General features: G+C 40.6%; 1 protein-coding gene across 5 annotated transcripts in view; it reads left to right on the top strand.

Moving 5' to 3' along the window:
* raraa (retinoic acid receptor, alpha a) overlaps positions 1-15,712 on the top strand; it is a 102,403-nt gene that overhangs the window by 56,834 nt on the left and 29,857 nt on the right. For all 5 annotated transcript variants that reach the window (XM_057358164.1, XM_057358163.1, XM_057358162.1 and 2 more), the window contains one exon: positions 4,806-5,269. In XM_057358164.1, coding sequence (XP_057214147.1) covers positions 5,131-5,269 — 139 coding nt within the window. In that variant the 5' untranslated portion in view covers positions 4,806-5,130. The remainder of the gene's footprint in view (positions 1-4,805; positions 5,270-15,712) is intronic.

Below are 15,712 nucleotides of genomic sequence, written 5' to 3'. Positions count from 1 at the left end.
CACGCGCTGTGCACCCGCCTATAGGCGCATATAACCATTTTTTTTTAATCATGATTTTTTTCGTGTCATGATTCTGCCTCGTCTGGTCATATTTTCTTATTCTTGTGGCAGGATCATGACAGATCCACGTGTTTAGTGTGAGAGAGACATGGCATTGTTTTTTTGACGTGCCATGTGCTCTCTCCGGTCTCGTTTCCTCATTATTGATTGTTAATTATTTCATGCCCTGCACCTGTTCCTCTCTTGATTTGGTTCCCCATTTAATGCCCTTGTGTTTTCTGTCTTGTGCCGGTTCGTTGTGCTTTATGCCATTGTTAAAGACATTGCGTCTACTTTGTACTCTGTGGAGTTTCATAGTCTAGTCAAAGTCGAGTCAGTTGTAGTTTGTGTCATGTGTTGTTATAGTCTAGTTTAGTCAGTCTATTGTGTTCTGTCTTGTCTGTGTATTCGTATCCTCTGTTATCATTGTTTTACCCCCTCGTGGGTTTTTGCTTTGTGTTTCAATTATTAAAGTCATTGTTTTCCACCATCTCGGTCTGCGCCTGGGTTCTCTGTCCCTTACCACGACAACGCGCTCTTTAACCAAAAACATATTGCGCCATTGACTTTAGACCAGGTTTCAGTTGGTCTATTTCAGTTGCCTCAAAATAGCAACGCGCCAACAATTCGCTTGAACACACCTCGTTTTCAGACCAGTATGAATGCAGAAACAAAAAAGTCATTGCACAAATGGCTCAGCTTTTGTCAGAAGTTAGTTCTGAGAAACGATAGAACATCATTTATTTACATAGTGCATTTCACCCAAAAAACACCTCTTAGTTTAATATTTGTTGTTGAATGCCTGAAATGTATGTATATGGCGAAATATCCAGATGCTTTTTGGGGGCATAGTGGATTGCTTTTAACTAACTAGACCAGTGGTTCTCAAACTTTTTCATTGTAAGGCCCCCTTTGTGTTAAGTGCTTCGCTTTGCGGCCCCCCATATAAAGACGTATAATCTTAAACTTAGAATTTTAATTAAACCAAAAACATTCAGTAATACAATGCTGGAACCTCAATTCTTTTGGTTGGTGGTGTCATTTTTCTGATGTTTGATTGCATAAAATCTATGATAAATTTCTATATTTCATAAAATGCCACAAAATCTGTGGCCCCCTGGATCCATCTTGGGGCCCCCAGTTTGAGAACCACTGAACTAGACTATACGGGCACCCTTCACCGCACATGAATTTAGGACACACTTACATCTCACAATTGCCCTCCGTTATAACGGATCAATAGTTTGTGGTGTTGTGAAGTTCTTTAGTACAACTCCATGCTAACATCTAATCCAAGATGGCACAGCAGAACAAGATTTCACGATCCGTGTGTGTGTGTGAGTTTTACATAACCCTTAACAGTGACCTGACCTTATGAAAATGCTCTCAGATGATGAAACCGCTTTCTCACACACACATGCGCGCTCTGTCCACGTCTGTCCTACATAGAAAGAGATTATTTGATGTCCTTTGAGACGGGTGTGAGGGACACATTCCCGTAAACCGTCTTATGAAATGATGTGGTTAGCTGGACAGAATCACAGTCATCGCAACGTGACGCAATGCAAAGGGCACTTACGTCATCTCAGGTCACTACACGCAGTAATTCACTCCCACTCACGACAATAGAAGGGATTACTGTTACAGAAAGGAACTTATTCCTGTCCAGTGTGTGAACATCAAATATGCGTCAGTCTCTCTAGATACACATACTGTGAAAGATGGTAGCAGCACACAAAACACACAACGTGTGTTGTCCCTAACTCAACGCATCTCTGTGTTATTTCTGGGACAACACATTTGTGTTGCATTTTCCATTTATTTCACTCAAAATCAACACTGTAGCGAGGAAGGCGGGACGAGAGCCGTGGGGCAGGAAGGCGGGGCCGGTGGCGTGAGTGATAATGAGTGTCAGCTGTACGCGCACCGGTCCCGCATGCCTCACGGGGAGCTAGGGAGCATAAGAGGACGAGCGACGGGACTGCCGACGAGAGAGGACCGGGCCCGGAAGCTGTTAAGTTTGTTTATGTTTGTGTGGCCGGCAGTCGTCCGTGAGGGGCTGCCGGCCTGTTTTAATGTTGTTTATTGTTTATTTATTTTGATTAAATATGTTTAGATGTTTGCCGGTTCCCGCCTCCTTCCTTTCTATTTGAACCGTGTTACATTGGTGCCGAAACCCGGGAGGAAGGAGGGACATGCTGTCGAAGAGCCCTCGCCGCCGAGCGGCCTCGCGGTGCTGAGGAGTTTGGGCAGCGCGGACGACGGCGTCCGCCAGCGGCTGCCCGAGATCGTGGTGCTGGAACGATGGGATTCGGTGGGGACGGAGAGCCCGCGGCCGTGCTCCTGGGACGAGGTGGGATGGCGGCCATGGAGGGAGCGCGGGAGTGCCGGCTGCCCTCAGCCAGAAGCCATCGCCGGCCGCCAGGAGGCGGAGGAGGATCGGGCCGTCCACCGAACGTCCAGCACCACAACGTAGCACCGCGAGGAAGAGCCTCTCGGCTGGCTGAGGACCGAGCGACGGCGTGTCGGGGAACCGGACTTTTTTTTTTTTCCTCTCTCCCCTCTCTCGTCCCTGTCGCTCGGGGTGCTCCCGGCTCCGTTCTCTCGTCTCGTCGGTGCGTACCCCCAGGCGCTGGGGCTCTCAAGGGGGGCCCCCCCGGGGGGGAGTAAGCACAGGCGCGGTGTTACCCCCCGGCCTGTGAGGGGCGATGGGGGTATGTAGCGAGGAAGGTGAGACGAGAGCCGTGGGGCAGGAAGGCGGGGCCGGTGGCGTGAGTGATTATGAGTATCAGCTGTACGCGCACCGGTCCCGCATGCCTCACGGGGAGCTAGGGAGCATAAGAGGACGAGCGACGGGACTGCCGACGAGAGAGGACCGGGCCCGGAAGTTGTTAAGTTTTGTTTATGTTTGTGTGGCCGGCAGTCGTCCGTGAGGGGCTGCCGGCCTGTTTTAATGTTGTTTATTGTTTATTTATTTTGATTAAATATGTTTAGATGTTTGCCGGTTCCCGCCTCCTTCCTTTCTATTTGAACCGTGTTACAAACACATAATGTGTAAAATAGCATTACACAGATAATGTGTTGATAAATAACACAATCTTTTTAAGAGTGCATGGTATAATATTCATGTAAAATGGTGTTTTTACGTAAATGACTAAGAATCGACGCTATCTTTGGTTATTTAGAGTATCTAAAACGGACTTTCCATACATCATAAAGCAACATTATTGTAAATTGGTAAGAAAACATCAGTGATGTATCAGTAGCCTGGTTGCAATTACAGATTACAGAGAAACGACATTCAAATGTCACGAACAGGCAATTTGGTTTAATCTTTTGTCAATATAATGTCATATTTGTTTCATGTTATATAACATATTTATTTTTAATTGGTAAAAAAAAAAGATTTGCTGCATCTGGGTTACCGTGTGTTATTAGCAGTGTTGGGTGTAACTAGTTACTTAGTAATTAGTTACTGTAATATAATTACTTTTCCCTTGAAAAAGTAAAGTAAGGGATTACTCTTATTTTTTCTGTAATTTAATTACAGTTACTTCTGATGTAATTAAACTAAATACTTTGTGTAATATATGTGTGTGTAGAAGAGGAATTTACATAAAAATTCAAAGTCTAACTTTAAAATCTGTGCTTTAATGTATAATTCTCACATTTGTAATTAATAATAATACTTTATCTAGTTTAATATTATTTATTTGAATGAATTATAAGAGCCGTTTCATGTCTATCCTTGAATCACTTAACTCATCAAGGTTGATATAGGATATAGAAAGTAATTAGTAATAAGTAATTAAATACTTTTTGGAGAGAGTAAGTTGTACAGTAATCTAATTACATTATCGAATGTGTAATTAGTAACTAGTAATTAATTACTTTTTCAGAGTAACTTACCCAACACTGGTTATTAGTTTTGAGCGTTTGTTATCTGGGATTAACCAGAGCCATTGAGAGAGAGTCGCGTCAACTCCGTTGACTGCAATGGAACAGTTTTTTCACAGCAATGTTCCCGGAGGTTACTAGTAACGCAGGGAGCTGCGGCTAAACAGACCAACTGAGGTAAACTTTTAACCCATTTAAAGACGCAAGTCATTTAATGAATAAAAAAATGAAAGAAATAAAGCATTTAAAGAGAAAACATAACTTCCTGGAACTATCTGAAGGCTCCATGAATCACGTGACACGCCAAAATTGTGAACTTCCGCTGGCGCAACTCTCGCTCTCAATGGCTCTGGGAATAACAAACCTGCAAATGTCGCGACTGGCCAATCAGAATCAAGCATTCCACCGAGCTGTGTGGTAAGATATATTGAGTGCAGCCAAATTGTGCAGCGACTGCGCATATCTGACTGACTTAAACACACCTGTCGCTACACAGCAAATAACAGCTCGCTGATTTATATTTGCATTTAGGCAACAGCATAAACTAGAAAAAACTTTGAGACTTGCCTGGGGTGACTTAACTCGGTGTAAAAAGGAATAAAGAAGTACAAAAAAGAATTTTAGTAGTTTAGTGTCAAGTGGCAAGCTGGGGTGTTAGTACTGTATTGTATTGGTGAAAACTTAAAAATTCAGCAAACTTCAAACCAATTATAATAATAATATTCTCTTTAGCTGTAGTATAATCTACATATTCATGTTATATCCCGCACTGCTCTCGTGATACCAGTAGAAGTGTGTACTACTAAAAACATTGATTTGAGTTTAAAGAGTAAAATGATTAATCTCTCGCTCTCTTCTTTAACCTCTAGGCATTATACAGAAATAATGAGGAGGACATCTTTTAAGAACACAAATCCTAAACTACAGGATTCATTCAACTGAATGTTTTACACACATTCCCTTTGGAAATGAACACAGCAACTCTGTGAGGCGAAGATCCGTCACTCAACCAGGCGAAAATTACCAGAAGAATTTTGTCTCGGACTCAACGTCATCAGCCTTTATGTATAAAGGACGCATGGAATAACCCCTTACATACACACCGACTCTGGAGACCTCGATGGGGGAGTAATCCCTCCAAAGCATCGGCGTTTTGGATTCTTCCGCGTGACCGTGGGCGGACTCCAGGCGGCCATGTCTGGTAAGGGCAACCCCAGCCCGCACCTCAATGGCTTCCCCATGGCCCACTATTCCTACTTCTTCCCGCACATGTTGGGGGGGCTGTCTCCCCCCTCTCTGCCCCTCAGTGGATACAGCACACCTTCGCCAGCCAGTGAGTATGAGCTCAAACCCTTTTATTGAACGAGATTATGCGTGATTGATTGAATTGGATTCGCACCGTGTTGGTTTAGTTTGGCTCAGGGTGCAATCCTTTATCCTGTAATGGATAAGAAGAAGTTAAAACCACCACATCCTGTGAATGTTTGTGATGGCTGATGGCTCAGAACAGAAGTGATGTGAAATGTGATTATTGAGGTTATTGAATGTACGCACATTTGACTTTTACTAAGAACTCTTAACAGCAAACGCAAGTGTGACACACATCATTTCCTGTTTCAGGCAAAAGAATGCATAAATGTCTTTGAAAATGTCGTTTACTAAGAGAGGTGGATCCTTCCCTCCCGCAGAACAAACATTTCCTGTGTGTAAAGAGCTCATAGTCAGACGACGCAAGCTCTTCCTGTGCGCATGTTACGCTGATTTCTCATCCACGCTCCATCACTTTACAGCTCTCATTACCTAATGTTATCACTATATCACCGTTGATGTCAGGATGTCCATTTTAGCACATCGGCTTCCTTTCATGGGTTCATAATGAAGTCCCGAATTGCATTAATAAATATAGAATTAAAAAGTATACTAGAAGTTACTAACTAAGAGTTGTTATTTTAAAAAATGCACATCGCTGCTGTCCTTCTGAAACCTTGTGTCTTCATATTTCGTGATTTAAATTTTTTGCCATAAGTCATTATTATTAGTCACCCTTTATGTTTTTCGCTGGGTTTTGCAAATATGTAACCAATAAAAAGTATTAAAAAGTGCTTTATTTACAGTATTTATTTATTTAAAAAGTACAGTGTTTTTTCCATTTCCTGAAAAACAGTCAAATTGGACGTCCGAAGTTTCAGAAGAACAGCAAGGATATCTTAGCTGTGTGTTGTATGGTGTCTTTGGCTGAAGGATTCTGGGGGTAAATATTAGTGTGTAGATGGTGCTGAGGTGGCTTTGGTGAATGTGGTCACATTAAAGTGTGTGTGGAGCTCTTTGGTTTTGTCTTGGTGGTCCCTGATGCAGGGGGTCCATGTGGGTGGTTGAGCGTATACTAAGTGCCATGGCGGTTGAATATTAAAAAAGACGAATGCCTGTTAAAGCACCTTTGTGCTGTTTATATATATATATATGGGGTTTTCTGTTTAATGTTGAGCACAATGGAAATAGGAAATCTGGCGTTTTTGTCAGGTAGTTTTTTTATAAACTTTCTTGACAGAAGTGTGCAGGCTAACAGCTGCTGGTCATGTGGTTTACGTTTATATGCAGAAACATGAAGAAACGGACGATAGGCTTTCTGTCAAACTGCAGCTGGCGTACCAAAGAACACATTACTGTAACTTCAACCCGGCTGTAGAATGGTGCAGTGATGTGGGAAATGTTGAGAATTAAGGACAGAACACACTGAAAACCCCAAAATGTCTTTAACAAAATCTAACATACCTGGAATAAAACGGAAACATTTCACCACAGTATCAAAAGGATAAGGATATTTACATTTAAAGCAACACTTTGTAGTTTTTCGACCTTAAAATAATGTCTCTAATATTATTTCAGTATTAGAACAACTCTTAAACGGACAAATTCCACTGCCGCTGCGACCTGAACAGTCTCATAGCAGCTACAACCACACGCTGTAAGTTCTGCCCGCCCATCCCTTGCCTGCGGAAGAGTGCCAGGTGGTTTCCAAACAACGTTCTGCATTTGCAGTTCTATGAGCAGAGTAAACAAATTCACTTGTATTGCGCTGCCCACGGGGAAGCTTATACAGCGACATTATTTACAACACTGGTAAGAGACAATTGCGCTTATTAACCACATGGGGGAACCCGTGAGCAAAAGTTCTATAGTGTTGCTTTAAAATAAAATGTCAAGGAAAATTCAAATAAAAAATGAAAAAATGTTTACAAAAAAATCTGATTTATACATGTTGGAATCTCAATCTTGTTGTTTTATGATTTTGTTGTCTGTTCATTACACCACTAGATGCCGCTAAATTTCATACACTGGACCTTTAAGAAAAAAACCTCTGATCTAAATACTCTGATGTGTTTATATTGAGCAGGTTGACAGTAGCTACACACACACACACACACACACACACACAGATTTGTCTCTACGGGCTTTTCCATCGATTATGCAAATGTGCCTGTGCTTTTCCACTTTGTGAACGAATGAAATGTCTGTCTGTAATGCTGGATGGCTCTATTCTGTGCTGAGATATCCGCACACGCACAGGCCTTATAGGAGTTTGTAATATAGTTTACTGTTACAAACACCACATCACATAAAGACTGTAAATGTGAATGCTGATCTGAGTAGTTTGGGACAATAGTGTAGTGCGGTTGTCTAACAACGATCAATATCTGAACAGAGAAAACAGTCTTGTGTCTAATAAGTACATAATAAGCACATGTAGGACTCTAAGGACTCTAATGCATACATTCTGAAAAATTACAAACTTCACATGAATGAATTGGCCTACTAGGGAAATCACAGGACAGGAACCAGGAGAACATAACGCACATAAAAGCGAGGACTGCCGCACAGTGGTGGTGTCTCTGAACAATCACAAAGTGACTCTCTGAAGAAATGGCTGAATGTCCAGCAGGCTTCCGGTTCTCTCATAAATTTGTCCTCCTTGTCGATTTGTTCAATTTGTCTTCATTGGCTCCGGGTCCGAGTTTCCGCCCCGTGCAGTTATACGGCCTCTCCTGATTGGTGGAGATCAGGTGAGCTCATGTCTTCAGAGCTGGAGGTCTCTGACACCGACACTCATAAACCTGTAGACCAGCCAAAACTCTCGTCTCTTTTCTGTGTCTCTCCTCCCATCCATCATTCTGCCCTTCCCTTCAGAGACAGGCAGTGAGACGCGGGAGGAGAGGCAGACGAGCGCTCCAGGTGCTGTAAATCTCCGCCGCCCTTCACTGAAGAATCACCCCAGAGGAGGGAATTCTCACTGTCAGCTGCATCTTCCTTCTCACTTGCTGTGTTGTCCAAAGCTTCCTGAGGAGCGGGGAAGTCCTGAGAAATGAGAGCGAGAGATGAAGTCGGAAGGGGCCAAAGCAAACAGCAGTCGCGGCTGGTGTGGAATGCTGGGAATACTTTCGATGTTTGGACACATTTGACTAAAACGCTCCAGTGTGATTTACAAAAATAAAAAGACATCTGCACAAAACCAAGCATATATACCATTCCGAGTCTGAATATGTCAGTGTTTAGTATAAATAAATCATATTTTTTATGAATGTGTCCTTGAAAATATTCGCTTCCACTCCTCCTCCAAACTGCATGACGGATGTCTCGGTGTGAGGGTGGAACTATAGTGACTGTCCAGTGGTCATGCTTCCGATTTCCAATGATCCAATCAGTTCCCAAAGTTTGAAAACAAGCTCCGCCCTACAATTTTGCCTCATACCCGAAGCCGTTTCAACTTCTGTTTCATGCTGATTTTAAAATGTTTTACAATAGAATGGAATACAGTTTTTTAATCAAATAGAACCATATTTAAATTTTTGTTTCACTTCGAACATATAGTTTGGTGATAAAAATACTTTTACTCCCTGGTAGAACTGTACCTGATGGCTCAAATGATAAATCATTAAGCTTACCATTGAGAATCATGGTAAGGTAAGAGTTTGAACATGGATTTTGGATGCACTTGCTCAATTTTTTTGTTTATTTATTTATAAATGTGTTTATTTAGCATACAAACCTTCATTTGTGGATCATCTCATTTGCACAGTACTATGTTATGTTGCACTGTTACAATAATGATTGATGTGTTGAATGCTATTGCACATATTATTGATGTTTAAAGAAACTTTCTTTTTCTGTAATTTGATGGTTAACCGCATTTCAAAAACTTTTTTACATTATACGTGAAAAAAAGTCTAAAAATAAAAGTAAAATTCTGTTACAGTGAAGGTCAGTTTATATGGCCGTATGATTTCATATTTGTGACCCTGGATCACAAAACCAGTCTTAAGTAGCACGGGGAACATGCCAAAAATACAAATCGTATGGGTCAAAATCATTAGGATATTAAGTAAAGATCATGTTCCATGAAGATATTTTGTAAATTGCCTACTCTAAATATATAAAAACTTCATTTTTGTGAGTGGACAACTTCAAAGGCAATTTTCAATTTTTGTATTATTTTAAAACGGTCGTATCTTCGCCAGATAATGTCCTATCCTAACAAACCATAGACAAATGGAAAGGTTTCAGGTGATGTAAAAATGTACATTTAAAAAAATAAGACTGGTTTGTCGTCCAGGGTCACGTTTGATTAGGCCTGGGGTGTGTAAATTCCTTAGAAAGCAGACATAGCAGAAGGCGGGGATGAAAATATGTATAAGTGTGTAGTTGCATGCGTGTGTGTGTAAAGTGTGTTATTCCAAACTGATTGGATAATTGCGGCATTAACACAGTGTGGGAGGGAATCCAGCCATCTGCTTTGATTTATGCCAATATTGCTTTAATTAGTGAGGGTGTGCGAGTTTCTGTGTGCACAGATAGACGTTATTTTGTGTTGACTGGTCAGGTTAGTTTGGTTTAACGATGGTTTGGTTTTTCGTGCGATGATGCTTTTTCGAACATGTCTTGGTTTTGCCCAGAAGGATTCGATTTCTGCCGAAAACAACTGCGTGTGAACGGAAAAATCCGTCATATTGGTAACGCTCTGTTTGGACTTCTTTTGTGAACCAGGAACAATGGAGTTCCCTTTTTTATGGCTTGCAGTCGTCTGCATACTGTATTTCTTCTCGTTTCCTTCGCTCTGTTCTCCACATGCTATATGTCTTTCTAATTGAAAGCAGCTTTTAGTGTGTGAGCGCTGAAGGATGTCTGTATGTGGACGCACAGACGGGGCAGACATGGCGAATTTTCCTCCGTCCGTGTGAGGCTGTTCTGACTGCTGGATCTAATTGACCCTCTGCTCCCCATTGGCATCTCTCTGTCCTACAGCTCCTCCTCTTCATTCCTGTCTCTCTCCATCTCATACCGTAGAGGTGTGTGTAGATCATAAGGTTTGAGTGGCTACGTCTGGTTTGCTGTCATCTTTGCTTCATGAACACTGATTTTTGTGCCATCACTGGCATTGTGCTGCTGGAAATGACATCATGATAACACTGATGGCTGATGGAGCCGGAGGAACATATATAGTGCCGTAGACTAGATTCTATCTCGCTGCTAAATGAGCTGTGATATCAAAGGCAGCAGATAGAGAAAACAGCCGTTTTCTAAACGTCCATTATCCAATATTCAAAGACTATTGCAGGCTTTTAGGAGCCCCTTGGAAACGCCAACTATACACCTACAGTATATTTGACTTCATCTGAAAACACAACTACTCTCAAATAGCCATCACTGGAGAGAGATGCTTTTTGGAAGCATAATGGTGTGTTGCAGTTACCACTAATATTTATAATATTAGTGGTAATATGGTAATAATATTTAGGGTATCACAGATTTGACATATATTCTCAACATTTTTATATATTGTTTTTCCATTTCATTTTTGTCTTAAATGAAAATTCTGTCTTTATTTTCACGCCCTCTTGTCATTTCAAACCTGTATGACTTTCTTTCTTCTGCAGAACACAAAAGAAGATATTTAGAAAAATGTCGATAACAAAAAAACATTGGTCCCCATTGACTTGCATTGGTTTTGTGTCCGTGCAATAGAAGTCAACAGGGCCCAACGGTTGTCGGTTAACATCATTTTTCAAAATATCTTCTTTTGTGTTTTGCGGAAGAAAGGAAATCACACAGGGTTAAAATGACAACAGAAAATGATGATAGAATCTTTGTTTTGAAGGTGAACTATTCCTTTAAATCACTTCGCCGTACCTTGTGGGACATCAAACACCGTGACCGCTGTTAGAAAGCAGAATTTATCTTCTGTAAGCCTGTGATTTATTAGATTGAAAAATGAAACCACAAATCAATTCAATATTGTTCCTTCCTGCTTTAAGCAGGAAAGACGTTAAATTAGTAACAGGTGCAGATCTGTGTTGTTCTTCGAAGGCAAAACTGTGTTTGTGTGTATGAGATTAAACCCACAAAACCTAGAAAATAAACCAAAATCTTTTCTCAATGATTGAGTTTTTGTCTTTTCCTCCATTAGATCATATAAAAGGTATAATTTATAAAATGATAATAATAAAGGTATACTAATAAAACTATACATTGGATAAAACCATCAAACAAGTGCGTAAGATGATTTGTCAAAGAGTTATCATATAAAATATTAAAAGTGGACTAAAGTGGAATGAAATGTTGTAAAGGTGTAAAGTGTAAGAAATCCAGTAAAGGAGCTGTATTGGTGAGAGAAAGACCAGCTGCAGACACACAGAGACAGATGAGCGGTATGTTTGGATGAGAAGGGGATTGGGGATTATGGTGGAAGTCCGAAGGAGAGTAGAGAGGGAAATCTCGCAGTAAATAAATTAAAGGCAGGAAGCAGCTTGCAATGGGCCTCACCACTAAGTGTGTGTGTGCGTGTGTGTGTGTGTGTGTGTGTGCGTGCGTGTGCGTGTGTGTGTGTACCACACAGATAGTAATACTAGTAGATTTTGACCTTGCGGGGGACATTTTTAGGGCAACATGAGGGAAAACTGCTTATAAATCATACAGAATGATATTTATTGAAAATTAAAAAATGCAGAAAGGTTTGTTTGATTATTAGGTTTAGGTGTTGGGGTAGAGTTAGGGGATAAAATATATTATAAGGCTGATAAAATCAATGGAAGTCTATGGAATGTCCCCATAAAACATGAAAGCCTGTGTGTGTGTGTGTGTGTGTGTGTGTGTGCGTGCGTGCGTGCGTGCGTGCGTGCGTGCGTGCGTGCGTGCGTGTGCATGTGTGTGCATGTGTGTCTTGTCTGTAAAGCCGGGCCATAATGTTGTACTCCATGTAGATAATAAATGATCAAATTGGTTGAGAAATGTGAACGTTGTTGTGCTCTTAATAAAAACAAAAATCAAAAAAGCAGTTTACCCCCTGTTGTGTTTATAGGGCAGTCATAATATGGTGGCGCTGTTGACCCATCACATCCACAGCGCTTAATGTACCTGGCAACTGGAGTAACCTAATAAACATTACATCATTGCATTTTTAACATTTTAAATGAATAAATGAACATACATGGACTAACATAAAAATGGACACACACACATTCAGTGGCCTCGAGTTTTCCAGCTAAGAAATCATTTATCCACACTGAGATCTTTCTCTCTCTCCAGCCAAACGGGATGAATTAGGGATGACAGAGGGAGCGATTGGGAATAAGGGAAACGGAAAACAGGAGGCGGGTTAAGAAAGTGATTAACACACAATTATTGTGCTACTGTGATATAGTGTGGCGGATTTTTCCAGAAGATCTCTGGAGTACAGCACACATTCATCTTATCATGATTTAATGTTCACAAAGAACACACACACAGTTATGATACTTATAGGGCTGGGCAGTATGACAGTTGCAATGTGTTAACTAAAGATTTTACTGCTCCTTTTATACATCAGTAAAGTGAAGATGAGATCAAACTTGAGAACACTGACAACAGATGCCATCGTTTGAAACATTTTGAAGGATGTTGAATGTTGGGAACCATAACTCTCATTTTCACACTGACTCTACAAACACCAGCAGTGTTAACACCAATCCAACAAATCACAACAGCCGTGTTTGTGGTCGTTTGTCGCATCTGAGTCTTTATGAACACCTATTGTTAGACAACACAGAAAGCAGACTTGAGTTGTTCATGGTTGCCAAGCATCCTTCAGTTCTATCTGCAACTGACATATACTGTTTAGTATTGTGAAACTAGTTGTTGAATGAAAGTCTTTAAGTTTTTGTTCGTTTGTTTTTTGACCGTAGTGTTACATAATGTGAAGCTGTTTTTGCACTGATGTCAGACTTAACGGGTTTGTGTGTGTGTGTGTGTGTGTGTGTGTGTGTGTGTGTGTGTGTGTGTGTGTGTGTGTGTGTGTGTGGAGGATGTACACAAACATTGACGCATCAGAGTATTCTTTTCACCCTCGGAACTTTTAATTTACTTTGTTTATACTGCAGAATAAAACACATACAAGCGTATGCAGCTCAGCTGTATTCACACACGCACAGACACACATGTGCACAATAGACCGCTGTATTGTTCTCACGGTGCTAAAATGATCTCATGGCTGATGCTGTCGATTTTTCACCGTTTGCGAGTGTGCACCATTGTTTACTTATGTGATATCAGACTTCGTTTCATACACTTTGCGTAACACACAAAATATTACATATTGAATATCGCATAAAATGCGTATAAAAAAAGAAGAATTCACAAAAATGAACGAGCATTTATTTACTTCATTAGACACAAGCCATGTGTTACTGTACACTCTTTGCATGTTTTAACAAACAGAGGAATGAGTCACAATTATCGTCGCTAGTAAACAACAGCATCTGTGACCGAGCCGAAATTTATCACAACATTACTTTCAAACACTACCATGCCATTGTTTAGTAGAATGAAAGGAGTGTTTGTTTATGGCTGTATTAAAGCATCAGCACTGTCATGATCTTTTATTCTATCACCTCCTCCATTAGATATTAATTTGCACAACAACACGACAAATACTTCACGACATGATGAAAAGAACTGAAATGCGTTTCTAATGTTGTGTGTGTGTGTGTGTGTGTGGAGAGGAGACAGAAAACCAGACGTGTGCGTGTGGGAACGCAGAGCAGTGTTTTCATGAAGATGAGTAGATAAATGATCTGCTTTTGTGTCTGTACTGGAGAGAGGTCAGTGGTATGTGTTGTCGTCAAAGGTTTTTTGTCCGAAGCTTTGTAAGCCCTGGCTGAATATCTGCTTATGTTGCAACTCTAACACGTCGTGCTGCACTAATGTAACTTCTAAAGGTCTGAAATATCAGAGAAGTCCATTGAAAGAGAGACAACAGGGGAATGTATATTGAAAGGGTGTGTGTGTGTGTGCTGGTTAAACATTATCAGTGTGTGTGCTCATGGATCACTCACTGTGACAGGGGTCTGTTCATCTGCAGTGATTCGGCCTTCTGGGATGATGTGGGGGGAAATCTGCAAAATCATGATCGAATAAAAAAAAAAACGGCGAAATGTGATGAATGCTACACTCTTACAAAAGCATTTACGGGAAAATGCACAAGGGATCATGTATTATCATTTGTGTAAAATAATCAAGCAATAAATAAATCCTACACCCTAGTTCAAATAACAAATGTACAGATTTAAATAAAACTCCAATTAATTTAATTAGCATTCTGATTAATGATATATTTGACGTCAAAAAGCTCTTGAAAGTTCTTACCATTAAACATGATGATGCTCATAAAGTGTTTCACCGTCGTTTATGTTAATTGTTGTATTTATTCACTTATTTGCAAAACAGTAATATAATTAGAATGTTTATTTTCTTTTATACAATAGTGAAAAAACTGGTGATAAAGAATATATAAGTTAGATGAAATTCAGGACATTAGAATCTATTTTGTCGTGAAATTCTGGAAAAGATGAATGTATGACTTCTGCTTTCTGCTGAGTTCAGTCATCGTGAGTCGTGAGTGTGTTTGCAAATAAACGAAAATCATTCTTAGTCAGTTTCCCACACTACTGTATCTGTATAAAAAGATGTACTTCGCTGTGTAATGTAGCCTACTATATCATCGGTATACCCACTGCCCCCTCTTTATTTAAGTTAGCGATCTATCAGTGACTGTGATCCGCTGGCTTCTCTGTGCGTGCGCTGGTTTTGTTTGCTCTAATGATCAGCTTTACTGGGACTAGAATGAGCTAATGAATACTGGAGTGTGTTTGGAGAGGCTCAAATCTGCTGATATAGCGCCCTGTGTCCTCTCAGCTCTTATCAAAGACATTTAAATGCTAATCAAGGGCCGCGGTGACCCCCGGCATGACGCTGTTATCTGAAGTGTCCTGCAGTGTGTGTCGCATGCCAGAGTCCTGTAAAATATATGCAAATGAATTCACTAGAGCGCAATTGTAACGAGACGCAATTGTAATTTTGTTCAATTACGAACACGCGAGAGTGACGAGGCCATTCTCTGCACACGCTCAGTAACGTTTTCTCGGTTGCTTCGTGAGATTTTTTGAACGAAAATTTGCTGTACAAAGTTTTGATGCCTTTGCTTTTAAATCTCATTTTAAAGGCTCACGTGGATGACCGAAGCTCAGCCTGTTGTACCTAGCTACTGTAGAAACATTTATTTTGGCTGTGAATCCTTAAAATGTTCTATAAATATTACGGTCAAATATAGGGGTGTCACAATATACTGGTACAAACCATGAAAAAACGGGGTTATTGATATCGTGTTAATTATACACATGCGGTAATATCGTCAATAATTCAGCACCCGTTTAAAGTTTTGCCACAATGGTCACAAACTGAGTCTCTAGTT

The sequence above is a fragment of the Triplophysa rosa genome, linkage group LG18 (assembly GCF_024868665.1).
Source record: "Triplophysa rosa linkage group LG18, Trosa_1v2, whole genome shotgun sequence".
NCBI classification, from domain to species: Eukaryota; Metazoa; Chordata; class Actinopteri; order Cypriniformes; family Nemacheilidae; genus Triplophysa; species Triplophysa rosa.
The sequence above is the reverse complement of the archived record's forward strand: the minus strand, read 5'-3'. Positions and strand labels throughout refer to the sequence as shown.